The sequence below is a fragment of the Bicyclus anynana genome, chromosome 16 (assembly GCF_947172395.1).
Source record: "Bicyclus anynana chromosome 16, ilBicAnyn1.1, whole genome shotgun sequence".
In the NCBI taxonomy this organism is placed as follows: domain Eukaryota; kingdom Metazoa; phylum Arthropoda; class Insecta; order Lepidoptera; family Nymphalidae; genus Bicyclus; species Bicyclus anynana.
In genome coordinates this window covers 9,769,518-9,787,414 of record NC_069098.1, presented here as the reverse complement: position 1 = coordinate 9,787,414, position 17,897 = coordinate 9,769,518, and the positions used below count along the sequence as shown (strand labels likewise).

General features: G+C 35.4%; 1 protein-coding gene across 7 annotated transcripts in view; it reads left to right on the top strand.

The window, feature by feature from the left end:
• Nucleotides 1–17,897, top strand: part of LOC112048176 (apoptosis-stimulating of p53 protein 1) — a 371,714-nt gene that overhangs the window by 339,389 nt on the left and 14,428 nt on the right. For all 7 annotated transcript variants that reach the window (XM_024085603.2, XM_024085604.2, XM_024085600.2 and 4 more), the window contains one exon: nt 12,953–13,125. In XM_024085603.2, coding sequence (XP_023941371.1) covers nt 12,953–13,125 — 173 coding nt within the window. The remainder of the gene's footprint in view (nt 1–12,952; nt 13,126–17,897) is intronic.

Here is a 17,897-nt window from a genome sequence, read left to right as displayed (position 1 = left end):
CTACAACGCAATAAAGCAAATAAAATGACTTGACTTTTTTTTTATTTACAAGTTAGCCCTTGACTGCAAATCACCTGATCATCAATATCAATCAAAGATGGAAGCGGGCTAACTTTTTAGGAGGAGCATGAAAATCCACACACCTTTCGGTTTCTACACGACATCATACCGGAACGCTTAATCGCTTGGCGGTACATCTTTGTCGGTAGTGTAACTAGCCACGGCCGAAGCCTCCCAGCCAGACCTGGACTAATTAAAAAAATCTCAATCGGCCTAGTCGGGGATCGAACCCAGGACCGTCTTGTAAATCCACTGCGCTTACCACTGCGCCACGAAGGTCGTCAAAAAAATTATTTACGACTAAATTGTTGGTATTCAGACACGTTTAGCAACTAAATTTTACGCTACTCGACTGAACGGCTAAAGTAGTCTGAACAAGCTTTTAGACGCGTACGGCTTAGGTTCTCTTTCCTCATAGGCACTGAGAATATATTGATTGCCCTTCCAGCTTTCGTTTCCACATATGTAGGTTTCTTCTAAAGTCAAGTGCGTTTTTTTCACCGTAAAGCTGCATCATTGACGCAGTGTGTGAGTGGTATAGATTATACATATTTTATATCCGAATTCTCATGAGAATGGGAACTACGTTTGTAAAACCGCGGGACGTCTGCTAGTATTATATAAGACTTGATAGGAATAAAGCGCTTTATCTATGTTCTGTTATTAATTAAAAGCTAACAAAAAAGAGCGCAGTGATAGCCCAGTGGATATGACCTCTGCCTCCGATTCCGGGGGGTGTGGGTTCGAATCCGGTCCGGGGCATGCACCTCCAACTTTTCAGTTTTGTGCATTTTAAGAAATTAAATATCACGTATCTCAATCGGTGAAGGAAAACATCGTGAGCAAACCTGCATACCAAAGAATTATCCTAATTCTCTGCGTGTGTGAAGTATGCCAATCCGCATTGGGCCAGCGTGGTGGACTATTGGCCTTATCCCTCTCATTCTGAGAGAAGACTCGAGCTCAGCAGTGAGCCGAATATGGGTTGATGACGACGATAGGAATAAAGCGCCTTATCTATGTTCTGTTATTAATTAAAAGCTAACAAAAACTTACACCCGTAGTCTAAAATATTATGAAGGTCACAACAACACGTACATTGTACGAAGAATGTCAACGAAGAAAATCGATAACTTAACACCAGCTTTATTATTCTGTACATTATAGCGTTTATTATTTAGTAGACGACTAACAAACGACTTATCGATTGCTTGAACTAAGAAAGCTCAAGTTAGGGGCGTTTTATATGAATCATTTCAAAAGACTTACTCGCTCTTTTGTCGTGCCATTCCATAATAAATCAACAAAATTGAATGTGAATTCATGGCGAATTGCCTCCATATAATCCTTCGATCTCACAAAGGTCTGAAGCTCGAGCCAAACGCAGTACTTTGGGAGAATTTAGTAAGATCCAATTTTGGTACCTTTCGTGAAGTTAATATGATTATTATTTTGTTATTTATACTTTTAAGAAAGAAAGTTAAACTCATAAAGTGTCATGTTGCTCCAACCTATCTTCCAGTGAAAGTCCGATTAAAATCGGTTCAACCGTTCCACAGATTAGCTTGGAAAAATAGAAAGTCAGACAGACAATAATTTTAAAAAGCTTGATCATGTTTTAGTGTCGTATAAATAGCTATAAGCACTTATTTTGAATACACAGACGGACATTTCAATTTGATTTATAATATGTATTGATTAATAAAAACCGAGTACAGTGGTTTAACGTGCTATATTACCACGACATTCCTCTTTCAAGACTGTTAATCAGAATTTCTTAAAAGAATAAAATTTTTCAAAATCAGACCCATGATTCGAACCTCGGACCTCAGCCATACATTAACCACAAGACCAACAAAATAAGTCTCTTGCTTTATAAAACTCTTTACGATATTCTATGTCGTGTATATACACTCCTACGCGAAAAGGAGAATCTGAGTACCTAAAGGTATATGTAGAAAACACAGATTTTGCACCCCAAATTACGCAACAGAAATACAGTATGGAACGTTCCAGGTCCCAGGCATTACGTAAAATAATTAAACATTCAAAGTGTTATTTCGGGACTCATAAAGCTCACTTGGGACACTGTCAGATGTCACGCAAAAATATTTTACTGCCTTATTTACGCACCGGACTTGTCCGCGAGACTTAATTAAAATTTGTGTTAAAATAAAACCGGAATTTTTATTGTACGTTAGTATTTTATTATATTAATGTACCCAATGATATTTTATAATAGAGATGCGGCACTAGCGCATCAAAACTGAGGCGGAAAAATGTGCATAATTGTCCTAATTTCATTAAGTCGCTTATTTAACAACGAAAGTTATAGTTTCATCATCATCTCCTTACCCTTATCCCACTTAAGTGGAGTCGGAAAAATATGTCAATCTTTTCCATTCGTCTCTATTACTCGTCAAATCATCATCCACTCTTTTTACACACATGTCCTCTTTCACACAATCAAAAATATGTCAACGAAAGTTATAGTTTAATACCTAAATATTGTCTTCAACGTCGAGTTGTGTGTTTAGGAAGTGTAAAAACTATTTCGATATAAATTTATAATGTAAGTAAAGACAAATTTGTGCATGTGTGTGCTCAGTGGAGTCGCTAAATTCGGATCACATGCGGTGATTTTGTAGGCACGTAACATATCTATATTATAAAATAATAATCATTGTATGTATATATATAAAAGGTAGTAATAGAAATAATACGTCCAGAAAAGTGTGCCTTGGCCTTCTCTTTTCATCAACATTTTCATTAAAAATACACATACGTCCTTTTTAGCAGACAGTAAAATTATTTCGCTTGCTTGAAATAAATAAAATAAATAAATAAATATTTTGTATCCCTGCCAACATTATTTGGATAAAAGACTTATAGGTTCCTATTTACAATTGTTGTTTGAAATAAAATGCAAGCGTAAAATTGAGATATTTAAGTGAGTAACCATTATAATGTTTTTAGTTCTAAAATAAACCCTTTGAGGCTTTACGTAAATTAACTTGGGCGTCTCGTTATTGTCGATGCTTTCTGCGGTGACATTTTCATTTCAAATGAAATTTACCGTCGTCCGTTTTTACTGTTAATTATTCCAATCTAGATTTGGCACGGCACCAATGTAGTGAAGGGTACTTTCGGTCAAGGCAAACTGGTAGGTATGTGTAAAAATATTGTATTATTTTCAGTTGTCATACATTGATGGTCAATACATTGATTTATAATTGAAACTGAACTAAACTGCCTCATTGGTCCCATGGTTAGCTGGTTGTGCCACGAATAATGAGGCCCAAGGTTTCCCAACAAATACGTTATTGGGATTTCTCTTACAAAAAAAATCTTTAAGCAGCCTGTAGTAATTAAGAATTATAGCATATAAATTATTTGAATTTAAATTTCTTGTTAAATAATTTTAACCTTAAAAACCTAAATCTATCGACGAAATAAAATAGTTTCCGTTTTTACCGCCTTGACGCTTCGAGTATTTTACAGAGCTTTTAAAAGCTTTTGAAAGTTTTAAAATACGGGAGCGAAGTCTATAATAAAAAGATTTTTGTATCGACTAATCCTAACAAGAGTATAGGTAGGTATCTCTATAGAAATTGTGAAATTAATTTATCTTTGTTCTTCATATTTAGTTATGGCAGAGTAAAGATAATATTTACTGTGGTTATGGTCTACTAAGTGATAAAAGTTATATCATTTGTTCGTTCTGCATTCTAAACATGGTACTGTAGCGAGCCCCCTCTAATGTAAACCCCATCATTGCTTTCCACTCTATCATCAGATGATATTTTAGTGCTAGATAGATATCTACTTATAGCATACAAATTCATACAAATATCCTAAAGCTGTCGATTTTCTTAGCTTGTTTGATTGAACTACTGGTTCGAATTGAAAAAAATATTTTTGTGTTAGATAGTTAATTTTCCAAGAAACGATATAGGCTATAAAACATCACACTACGGCCAATATTTTACCACTAGAAAGCGACGTTTTTTGTGAATGTCATAGGCTAAATTTTGTCCTCGTATTACGAAATATGGAAATAGAAACTAAGCGGGTGTATCCGCGAGGCGAGGCTAAGCTAGTAAATAATAAAAGTGCATTCCCAGAGCGTATCTGAATCCAGTAGGCATTTTATCTATACAGAGCCATTATTCAAGATTTCAGGATTTGGACGTTTTTGCATAGATTTGAGAGCAGATTCGAAAATATCGCTTCATTCACAATCGGATAGCATCCAATTACTTTAAAGATAACTTTGTTCCACGAATATCATTCCCTAGATGAGTGTGCTGAGCAGGGTAATAAAATAAAGCCTTGTGTGATACCAACGATTAGGAAGAACACGTCCCTAAATAAGAAGTTCATTTGGTAAACTTAGAAGGCTTTCGGCAATTAGCGTCGATCCTCTGGAGAAAGAGATTGATACCAAATAAAACATTATTACAACGTCGGAATCACGCCACGTGTGTTGGTATTTTATCTACTCGTGCCTAGCCTACAAAACTGAAGGATCAATACAATTTGTATTTCACCGACTTCAAAAAAGGAACATTGGATTATATTTTCATCATGCATGGACCTCCAAGCACAACGATCTTGAGACGCCAGCATCCATCGGCTCCCTGCAACCCGCTTGATATCCTCGGTCCACCTAGTGAGGGGTCCACCAACACTTCGCTTTTCGGTGCGGGGTCGCCATTCCAGCACCTTAGGACCCTAACGTCCATCGGTTCTTCGAACTATGTGGCCTGCCCATTGCCACTTCGACTTCAATTGATCATTCCGTCTACTAACAATTAAAAAAATATTTTTAATGCTGAATTTTGATACAAAATTTCCTGAGGGGTATCAAGAAAAAAACTGCTTCATGTGCTATTCCAGATCTATTTCAGTGACAATTTCATGTTGATTCGAACAGCTCTTCTGGCAATGAGCATAAACATCAATCCATTCAAAATTTTAATTTGAAGTTAGGTATGATTACTGCTATCTTTATGAGAAGTTACAACTCAATCAGTGACAAGCATATCTAGGTACATAATATTATAAAACTATTTCAAAATGTACTTAATAATTTCTTGATCTAAATCACGATACGATTATATATACGACTAGCTGACGCCACGCGGTTTCACTCGCGTGGTTCCCGTTCCCGTAGGAATACGGGGATAATGTATAGCCTATAGTCTTCCTCGATAAATGGGCTATCTAATACTGAGATATTTTTTTAAATCGGACCAGTTCAATCAAACAAACTCTTCAGCTTTATAATATTAGTATAGATATAAATACTATGTAAAAGAACTAACCTTTAAGTAGTTCTTTTACATCGTAAAGCGAAGGAATGGGAACGGAATAATAATGTTATGGGCGAAATAAGTCAAATCGACATTTTCCAGTGCCAGCCTTCGAATGACACGGCACCAGTCACGCATCAAGTTGTGGAAAATCAATAGCTTTCATGGTTTTGTTCGCGTGTTTATAGTTCCATGTTGATTGTAAGTAACTTGTGCGGTCGTGCTTCCAACAATAACTTTCTTTTGGTACTTATGGAATACTAGCGGACGCCCGCGACTTCATCCACGTGGAATTCAGTTTTTCACAAATCCCGCGGGAACCATGGATTTTTGCGGGATGAAAAGTAGCCTATGTGTTAATCCAGAGTAAAATCTATTTCCATTCCAAATTTAAGCCAAATTGCTTCAGTAGCCGCAGCGTAAAAAAGGAACAAACATACTTACACACAAACTTTCGTCTTTATAATATTAGTGTGACAAACATGTTCTTTTAATCCAAACTACGTACTCGTACATAGTTGATTATTTTGTTTTTCCCGAGCATTTATTTTACTTACCAATTTCGTAGACTTTTGAGTCAACAGTTTAGTATAACCAAAATACCTTTCTTTGGAATAATCATATGGTGGTGGCTAATAAAACATACATACAGCCGAACGTGAAACCTCTTTATTTTTGGAAGTCGGTTAAAATATGCATTTACCCCGCCCGCTTTCGATTCTAAATTCTTTACACACAAATCATCGCACAACATCTAACAGAATGTTAGATTTTTTTTATAATCGTCGGTCTCTGAATTCAATGTTTCATCATCATCATTATCAACCCATATTCGGCTCACTGCTGAGCTCGTGTCTCCTCTCAGAATGAGAAGGGTTAGGCCAATAGTCCATCACGCTGGCCCAATGCGGATTGGCAGACTTCACACACGCAGAGAAATTAAGAAAATTCTCTGGTATGCAGGTTTCCTCACGATGTTTTTCCTTCACCGTTTGAGACACGTGATATTTAATTTCTTAAAATGCACACAACTAAAAAGTTGGAGGTGCATGCCCCGGACCGGATTCGAACCCTCTAAAATCGGAGGCCGAAAAAAAAATTCAATTCAATATTTAATAAACACATAACATGAAAATCACTCTTGAATCTAATGACGAAACTCGCATTAAAATCCATTCCAGCGGAAAGAGTCTTGTATTTTATCCTCAGAACTAGCTGACACCGCGCGGTTTCATTCGCGTGGTTCCCGTTTCCGTAGGAATACGGGCATAATATATAGCCTATAGCCTTCCTCGATTAATGGGCTATCTAACACTGAAAGAATTTTTGAAATCGGACCAGTAGTTCCTGAGATTAGCGCATTCAATCAAACAAACAAACTCTTAAGCTTTATAATATTAGTATAGATATCCTATTGCATACCAATGGTGATAAATAAAATGGTACCTACACTAAAACTATATGAGGGCTTAAAACACGCCAAGATTCTGTACATATAAACTGTGTTAAACTAGATAGAATGAAATAGTAAAACCAAAATTAAATTACGTAGTATACTTTGAATTCAGTACTCCATTGAAGTACTGGACGGGTTAAGTCTAAAATGTTACTTAGATACATTAAACCGTAGTTGGAAGTGCAGTGCGGGATGCTAGAAAACGTATCTCTTTTAAGACGAGCTTTTACTTAACGAAGTTTAGGAGGAAGTGGAAGGAAAATACATTTATTTCGATTTAAAAGAGTTTATACGCCAGCAAGAAAGTATATGCTGATTGAAGATTCAGCAGAGCTTTAGGCTTTGAGCTTTTCAAAGAAATACAATTAAATATACTTAATATTAAATGAAAGACACACAGACGATAAATTTTTTGGAAATTATGAAAAAATACAGACAACCTTCAGCTAAAAAGAGAGCTTACCTTGTAAACAACTTCTATTAAATATAAATTGTTTTAATTAAAATAAATATAATTAAATAAAAATTTCATTAAATATAAATGAATTATAAAATACTAACATACTATTAATAACAATAACTGAAGTTGTATATGTAATTATAACGAACTAGCTGACGCTGCGTGGTTTCACCCTCGTGGTTCTAGTACCCGTAGGAGTACGGGCATAATATATAGCCTATAGCCTTCCTCGATTAATGGGCTATCTAACACTGAAAGAATTTTTGAAATCGGACCAGTAGTTCCTGAGATTAGCGCATTCAATCAAACAAACAAACTCTTAAGCTTTATAATATTAGTATAGATATCCTATTGCATACCAATGGTGATAAATAAAATGGTACCTACACTAAAACTATATGAGGGCTTAAAACACGCCAAGATTCTGTACATATAAACTGTGTTAAACTAGATAGAATGAAATAGTAAAACCAAAATTAAATTACGTAGTATACTTTGAATTCAGTACTCCATTGAAGTACTGGACGGGTTAAGTCTAAAATGTTACTTAGATACATTAAACCGTAGTTGGAAGTGCAGTGCGGGATGCTAGAAAACGTATCTCTTTTAAGACGAGCTTTTACTTAACGAAGTTTAGGAGGAAGTGGAAGGAAAATACATTTATTTCGATTTAAAAGAGTTTATACGCCAGCAAGAAAGTATATGCTGATTGAAGATTCAGCAGAGCTTTGGGCTTTGAGCTTTTCAAAGAAATACAATTAAATATACTTAATATTAAATGAAATACACACAGACGATAAATTGTTGGGAAATTATGAAAAAATACAGACAACCTTGAGGCTAAAAAGAGCCTTTACCTTGTAAAACTAAATTGTCATAAAAATATTATTAAATTTCTATTAAATATATTTTTTTTAGTTAAAATAAATATAATTAAGTAAAAATTCTATTAAATATAAATGTATTATAAGATACTTAGCTACTATTAATAATAACAACTGAAGTTTTATAAGTAAAATTATAACGAATTTATACAATCCATATCTGGAACACTTTTGGTTCTAAACGCGATATTATTTTGACCAGCAATCTCGGATCCCAAAACAATTTAGTTTCATTCACAGCTCATAGAAGCCAATGATAATTTTATACTTTATCCATTACGTTCCTACAAAATCACCGCAAAAAGTAAATAAATTTGTCTTTAATTCCATTATATATGTAAATATAGTTTTTACACTTCCTGAACACACAACTCGACATTGTAGACGATATTTAGGTATTATTTGTTTAAATAACGTTCATTGTTGACCACAACTAACATTGAGATGTGGAAATTTCATTGCGCCTCATTTTTCATGACCTACTAACACATCTAACAGTATATAACATCATTGATAGAAGCACTGAACAATTAATATAGATGTTCCTTTGAGATTTTACTAGCCCAGAGTAAAGTTAAAATATAATTTAACTCTCATTAAGTAGTGAATATGATGTGCAGTGTAAATTAAGTCATAGATCATTGTTTCCCAAACTGTGGTCCGCGGTGTCATCTCTGGACTATACATAAATGCTAATGTCTCGTAATCGCTACGCTTACTGCACTGGATTTGAGATTACAACTTATTAGCAACATCAACCCAAATATCACTGATTTAGTTGCAATTTTAGAAAAGCAACACCAACCTTTACATTAAAAATTTTTGATAATAAACAGTTGATTTGACCAACCCATAATCACTCACTGCTGAGCTCGAGTCTCCTCTCAGAATGAGAGGGGTTAGGCCATAGTCCACCACGCTGGCCCAATGCGGATTGGCAGACTTCACACACGCAGAGAATTACGAAAATTCTTTGGTATGCAGGTTTCCTCACGATGTTTTTCCTTCACCGTTAGAGACACGTGATATTTAATTTCTTAAAATGCACACAACTAAAAAGTTGGAGGTGCATGCCCCGGGCCAAATTACGACTATAATAAACAGTTATAAGTAACTATTTTGCTGTTTATATTATTTAGGGGCTCCGTGAAAATTGTGCTTGATTTCCTAGGGGTCCGTGGCTGAAAAAGGTTGGGAAACGCTGTCATAGATGAAACCAAGTTTATCAGGGCCTTGCCGAGTGAGATTGACTGATTTTTTTTTTCTTTTACGTGTGCAGACGAGTGAAAAACATTACTATACAATAACCGTCAGACACGGTGAGCAAGGTTAAAGTGGAAAACATTTCCACCGTATGAAAAACAAGTAATTAGGTAACATTTCTATTGAAAAAATGCAGCGCATTTTCTACTGTACGAACACAATTTTCTTCCTCGTTTAGTGATCATTTTTCATGTTACCCGTTGTGAGTGTAAATAATCGTTTTGTGTGTTTTTTTTTTCTTTTACTCGTGTAGATATTATTTGCGTTAGAAGTTTTTGTAGACGTTCCTGTGGGATACTCTGCCGTTCTATATTATTTGTTCGGAGTATTAATGCTAAAATGTTCGATATATTTCGTACTAAAAGAAAATAATATTTATTAATCTTTTACATGTTCTAGGTAGAATGTCCCTTGATAGTTCTCCATGTTTATTTTGTCTACGAGCTGGTACGAATTGTCGTTGTAGACGGTACTCGTATAATATTTATTTTCATTAAATTACGTGCTAGGGTCGCAATAAGATGTGTCTGTTTTTATTGGTTTTATATATTATAGTCCTTAGATTGCCCATCAGATATATTATAATTATCAAAAGGTGATTATAAATATAAGAAAACTAATGTCGAACAAAGGTTCTGATTCCTTGACAACTTAATTAACAAATCAACCAAACCAAAATAAGACCATGGCAGAGAATGACCTTGAGTGAAGTCACGTACTTGTGAACGATGTGTAGGGTTAAAGGTGCCTTTAACTGTTAACAAACACTCCCCTTTTCCACTCAAGTCACTCTCCCTCCCTATCCCAAGTAAGCCATAAATAATTACACAACAAGAGATGTGGACGGCTCGAACGCCATGTGCACACTAAAGCCGTCCGTACCGTAAGTCGTTGCAACGCGGCGATAACAGATATATATTCTTTATATTTTAGCACACAATATATTTACGTTAAAGACTGTTCTGACAAAATTAAGGCGATCATCTACGCAGGATATGTTATTATATAAATACATAATAATATCAAATCAAATTCATTTATTGCGTAGTTTAAAAACACTTTTTCAATGACAAACTTTTGCTAATAGAAATTAGTAAGCAGATTTACAGTAAGAAGAGTTACCAAAAGAATAAGCACATTTGATTGAATATGCGAATTATTTATATATTTTTTAAATTATTACTTCTATTTTTTAGTAACCGCGACTTCATAAATTTGTTTAAAGATTAATTAATGTTGTACCTATTTATGTATTGTCTAAAACTGCTCATAAATATATTGATATTCTTTTAGATACTAGGTAATAGGTATATATATCCATAGCACGAAACAGTGTGCAATAATTGCTGTTAAAACTTTGTCACTTTCAGTGACATTTAGTCCATTTAGGGAAGGAAATATAGACCAATTTAAATGGTTCGCGATACGTTCGAACTGCGTACGCTATTTGACGCCTCGGGGGTGAAAACGACCCTTTGTTCCGATCGGCTTTTTATTAATTGCCAGTTTATATAGCAATATTGTAGCAAGCAACGAATGGAAATATTTTCTTAAATTAATATAATCTTAACATTCATTTTGTTTATTCGCCTAGTTGCAAGATTAATCTGCGTGTGTGAAGTCTGCTATCCCGCATTTGGCCAGTGTGGTGGACTATGGCCTAACCCCTCTCATTCTGAGAGGAGACTTGAGCTCATCAGTGAGCCGAATATGGGTTGATGATGATGATGATTTTAAAATTACTGTTATGTCTAGTTTCATTTACCTACACGATATTAAAACACAATCAACAATTTTCTCGGTCTGTCTGTATGTCGGTTTGTCCGGGACAATATCTGGAACGGCTGAACCGATTTTATTGGGAGTATCATTGGTTCAACTGAATTTTACGTTGACGAAATCCCGAGTGTGCGCTAATATATAATAAAATTTATATAGTACGTAGATAATCTTAGTAAGTTTCAATATATGCATGTACCTACGTATGGTATAAATTCTCAAAGTAGTCAATATTGGTATGGTACGAAACCCTAGGGGTAGATACCGATCTCTCGGAGATCGGCAAAAACAATAATTAATGGAACCGACTACAAAGACGTATTTCAGTTATTTTGATTTTTTTCAGTTATTTTCAGGAAAATGAAATGGGACTAATTTGAAAGTCTACTTTCAAACAAAAAAATAATTTTAACAAATGACGAAGTTATGAGGTAACAAACATTAGAAATAAACATACGCGCAGAATTGAGAATCTAAGGCTTTTTTTATAATTCGGTTGAAAAATATGAAAAATCATCTAAAACTACACCCCTTCGCGTGTAACGCGTTTGATATGAGCAAGTTGAATAAAGAGGAAATGGGGGTAGGAGCTCAATTTGTAAAATTCTCTGGCCCGAAATAGTTTGGGAACCCTTGAAAATGTACAACAGAAAATACAATCGCATGTGTACATAAACCGTTTCCGTGAAATGATCTATACATTCTTACTGTTCAGATGAGGACATTTGAGATAAAGCCCTCTTTATTGTCTTCTGTAATTGAAAGGTCGGAGAAATTTCCCTTGGAGCGCCGGTCGCATCTGGCCGATTTTACTGTGAAATGACGTTTTTTCTTTTGCTTCAAATTGCTTTTTTCAAGAATTATAGTGTCAGTCGTACCTACCATTGTAAAAGGTAGCTTTTAAAAGTTTCTAGCCCTTTATATATTTTGTGGCAATGGTCGGTAGTTCGAAGAGCTATTCGATTGATAGTCTTAAACTCATGGTACTGGAGTGATGACCCTGCACCCGAAAGTGCAGTGCTCGGCGACCACCCACTATGTGGAGCGATAACATCAAGGGGTAACGGAACCGCTGGATGCATGCGGCCCAAGACCCTGGTGATTGGTAGACCATACGAGAGGCCAATGTCCAGCAGTGGACGTCCATCGGCTATTATGATGATTATACATACTAATTTAATATCATGTCTTTAGAGGAAAGAGATAATAAATGTCTCAGACCAATTACCATCGGAACAGCCTCGCTAGACGTTACCCCTCTGACAAAAGTACATATATGATCACCCCTATATGATCACGATCTAATGTGATGTGATGAAGTGAATTTGAGTGCGATTCAAGCCCAATTGGTCTGAGATAAATGTCTAACTCATAATTATCAACCCATATTCGACTCATTGCTGAGCTCGAGTCTCCTCTCAGAATGAGAGGGGTTAGGCCAATAGTCCACCAAGCTGGCCCAATGCGGATTGGTAGACTTGACGCAGAGAATTAAGAAAATTCTCTGGTATGCAGGTTTTTTTTTATCGTTTGAGACACGTGATATCAAATTTCTTAAAGGCACACAAATGAAAAGTTGGAGGTGCATGCCCCGGACCGGATTCGAACCCACTCCCTCCAGAATCGGAGGCAGAGGTCATATCCACTGGGCTATCACGGAGATGAGAGAATATCTATACCACGGATTATGTCTATCTACTTACTTATAATAATCTTAAATATTTCTGGATTCCAGCTAGCGACTTAGAGTCAATACGAGCGCTATTCAATGAGAAAGAGAAGGAACTGTCCGTTGCTGTGGCGAAGGTGGAGGAGCTCACGAGGCAGCTGGAAGAGCTCAGAAGAGGGAGGGTGCAGCCCGCGCCGCCTTCTGCACATGAGCTGGATAAACTTAGAAGGGAACTTATGGTGAGTTGAACATTTTCAAATCTTATATAAAAATGCTTTAGTTTTGAGTTCAAAATTTAATAACGGATTAACCGATTTGAGTTTTTTTTCATTTAAAAATAGGAAATTGGGAAAACCTTTAATGCAATGCAGTCTAAAAATCCCTTTTTTTCTAAGACGTCGGACCTGGCTTGTTGATTATAATATCATGTCTGGAGTTCCTCAGAGAGCATTGGTTGTACCCTCCCATTTAGTTTTCCTACCTAGTACATTTGTACACTAAAATATCCCTTGCATTGTATGGTTTGATGAGTTTGATAATTTTAATTAGATTCGCACATCCTCTACTTTTCTTTTACTCGTACCCGTACTTTTTTTTTTAATGAAATAAATATATACCATTTATAATTATCATATGGCAAATATTCTTTAAAAAAATACATGCCAACTTTCGGACGCGATAATGACTGTCGGATGTGCAAGTAAAAATAAACTATTATAAAAATTAAGAAAAAGTTAAAAAAGTTTCTCAATAACACAATATTACCTACTCGTACCTTCGGAAAAGTATGAACCTATGAATTTTCCACGCGTGCCAATTTAGCCATCAATTGAATTCGTTAGCCTGTTAGTTATTCTGTAGCATTCATAGAAGCGATTTTTTTATATTTTGTAGGGAACGTTACAGAAATATTACACAAAAAATAACAGTTTAAATTGAAAACCCTGCGAGCTGTATTGTCAATTTGGATCGAGGTCTATCTTGTTTATAGAATGAGCACAAATTGTATGTGCTCATTTACATGTAATATGTGTAGATTGGCTATTTTGCACGGAGATAAAGGACCCGATAGAAAGCAACGTACAAAGTAATAGGGTATCCCGTATTACTTGCATACTAAATAAAGCTTTAAGCTATACGTAACAAAAGTATTTAACCGTTCAACCCTTATAAAATTTACGAATTAATTTCGCTATTTATTTGGCCGTGAAATCAGACTAATTAGTAAAATAATTTCAAAGGAAATTCACTAATTATTTTAGTAGTATTTTATTTTTGCCTGCCTGAAAGAGGTTTGAAAATTCTGTGGATAAAACATTTTTCAGCAATACGTCAACAATTTTAATTCGAAATTTAAAATTATGTAGTTGCTTTAATTTCAGTAGGTAAAGTTTAAATGTCCATAACGATCTAAGTACTTAAATAATTTTAATTAAATTCAATTAATTTTAAGTTAGACTCAAAAAATTCTTTTTCATCCTATCCTATTAATATTTGTAGGATAGGATAGGATCCATTTCTTTCAAACTTTCGGGTTTATATTAATATAAACGCGAAAGTTTTTGTGGATGTTTGTTACTCTTTAACGCCGCTACTACTAAAGCGGTTTGACTAAAATTTGGAATGGAAATAGGTTTTACTCTGGATTAACACATTTTTCATCCCGGAAAAATCCATGGTTCCAGCGTGGTGGACTATTAGCTTAACCCCTCTCATTGTGAGAGGAGGCTTGTGCTCAACAGTGAGCTGAATATGGGTTGTTATATGATGATCAAAATTTAGATTATAGGTTAAAAATATCATCCGGATCCTACTGAAAGCCTTTCGTGAATATCATAGAGTAGGTACATGACGTTGTTAAGTTGACATTATGAATTTTGTTAGCAAGCGGCTTTACGGGATAGTTATTTGATTTGATGTTTATTTTAATAGGCTGTTAATAACCCAAATTTTAATACATAAATGCGAAAGGTCAGTCATCACGAAATTTAGAAAACCGTTTGAAGTACGTAGATGAAATTTGGCAGGGACCTAGTTTATAGTTAGTAGGAGTCCGCTAAGATCGGATTTAGCCATAGGGACGGATTATCACGGTCTAAGGGCGTACGTCCGCTAGTTGGTGCATAGGCCAGCGGAGCTGGGTATCTAACCCAGGACCTCTCTGTTAAAAACCACAGCATTGCCAACTGTGCCTGAGAGGTCGTCAAAAATTCAATCTATAATGAGGTCATGAAATTGACTTTGGTATCAGATGCTATATTTATCGTTACAAAGAATCATGACCGCTCGTACGTCGATACTGGCATGCTGTCTGCAACGGTCTACGCGCCAAGTAGGTTGCGGACAATCACTAATCCCATGCACATGTATATTGTTTACCAGGTGTATACTAATTTGTATTTCATTTAACCTTAACCACAGATTAAGAATAATAGGCAGATGGAGCGCAAGGAACACGAGGTTGTCGTAGCCGTTCCAAATACAAAATTCAAAACATTCTCGAGTCAGTACGACACGAAGCGTCGCATCAGTAACTTTCAATATTATTCAATAAAATAATATCCTCGATAATTTACAGAGAAATCTGTCGAATTTTTCTGAAACTACACGCGAATAATAAATGAAATATTGATCGTATGAATGAAATCTTATGAGCTAAACATCACAAATTTAAAAAATATTTGTGATGTGTACAAATAAGCCCGCAAATCCGCATTGAAGCATCGTGGTGAGTCTAAGCTTTGTATACCAGTGGCGTAGGGTGCCTTGGTGGGGCCCTGTATCAAATTTGGTAGTGGGCCCCAAATGAATGGTAACGAATTCTCGCAAAAGAAATACTCGCTTAAAATAGATATGATAATGATTTAACTTATTATGTATGATTTTTCCAACTTACCACCCGAAAAAAACGGTTTTTTTTTACTTTTGTAATTTCTAAAGTGAAAAATGTACAGATTTTTTATGATTTTTCCATTAAGCACCAGATTAAGCGAGATTATAGTTTACTAATTTTTGCTTTCACGCATAGGGGGCCTGTATTCCGGGAGCTCCGTATTATTGATACGGCTGATACGGTAGCTACGCCCCTGCTATATACCCTCTTTTATAAGAACGGAGGCCCTGAAGTGGGTCAAAATATTTATAATGTTTACTAAAATTACCTACATTATTCTATTTTGTGAGCGTATGTATACAGTCGACCTTATAACAAATTTAAGACGTCCTAACCTAATTTACCCGCCGTACTCCAGCTTATAATATAAAGTCCAATCATCTGCGAAATCACTTTACTTTAATGCTCTTTACTGCGTCTAAGGACACGACGGCAAAAGGCTGGCCGCACAATTTGCATTATTGCTGCTCGACAATAATCGCTCGAGGTATTTTATTGTTATTAATAACAAAAAAAATATTTACAACGGTTCGAATTAACTCATAAAGGTTACGATGAGTTATATAAATTACACTATTCTCCTTACCTTATCAGCCAATAGACGTCCACTGCTGGCCATAGGCCTCTTGCATGGACCTCCAAGCACAACGATCTCGTGCCGCTAGCAACTATTCTCCTTATTAGTCTTTTATGAATTATTTCAAACTGTTAAACTACCTATACTATAGCATTTCTTGATGAGTACTGTTTACTATTTTACTACTATTTTATTACTAGTAATTTCACACTTGATAATAATTATAATTAACTTAAATTAATGCTAATAAATTTGATTAATGTGCTTAGAACAATTACATATGGTTAATATATTTTAAATAACATTTAATATACAAACCTTACATAATTTAAAATAAATAAGTTATGAAACGTGACGATGACGTGCATTTTCTACCTTCATTTCTAACTTTTTTGTTAGTAAACATTATTCATCAAGAGAGACTGTAGTATAGCTTACTTTCTATTTATTCATAATCTAAAATACGCAATATTTCCGCCCTATAGATGTTCAATAAGTCCAATTTTATTTGTAAAATCAGAGTATCGTTTTACGCAATATAGATATCTAGCTGTGACATGCTCAAGGTTTTACGAGTAACAAGAGTATCCTAGATATACAAAAATATACAAACTGAGAAATTTCAAGGCCTATCAATAATAATAGGTAATACATGCATATTGTTGGACTATTTTAATATTCGGGTGCACGTTAAACCAAATTAAAATTAAAATTCAGGTTTTAAACCAAAGTCCGAGTGCTTACATCCACCGCAATATCAAAACTTACTTGCTAAGCTAGCTTTTACGGTTTTTATGTTGTGCTTACTATGATCTAAACACTTATTTTCGAAAATGGAGATCATAAAATATATATGACGGCCTCCGTGGCGCAGTGGTTTGCGCGGTTCGATCCCCGGCTGGGCCGTTTGAGGTTTTTGTAATTGGTCCAGATCTGGCTGGTGGGAGGCTTCGGCTGTGGCTAGTTATTGACAAAGACGTACCGCCAAGCGATTTAGCGTTCCCGTACGATGTCGTGTAGAAACCTAAAAGGGTGTGGATTTTCATCCTCCTCCTAACAAGTTAGCCCGCTTCCATCTTAGATTGCAACCATCAGGTGAGATTGTAGTCAAGGGCTAATTTTTAAAGAATAAAAAAAAATCGAGCAAAGTGCGGGTAACTAGTAATTACATAGTCGGTCAGTCGATTACGGTCAATGTGCGCCCGGTCTAAATGCCTCGAGACCCGCTGCCAACGTTTGATTCAGATTCTAATTTGACAATTTAGTTATAGGTACAACGTCGTACACGCTCGGTCCAATTTCGCTGACCTTCCATACAACGTGGGTGACTTATAAACAAACGGGATAACAGTGTGATCCAACAGTTTTATTATAGTGTCTGTGCAGTGTTTATTTGAAACTGTGTTTTTATTTGAAATTGGATACAGTATTGGATTGGTTGGGTATGTTTTATATTGATTTTCTCGTTAAGTAAGTTTTATTGGACGATTTTATACAGTGAAAATAGAGTGAAAATTTATCTTAGTTTGTTAATAAAATGA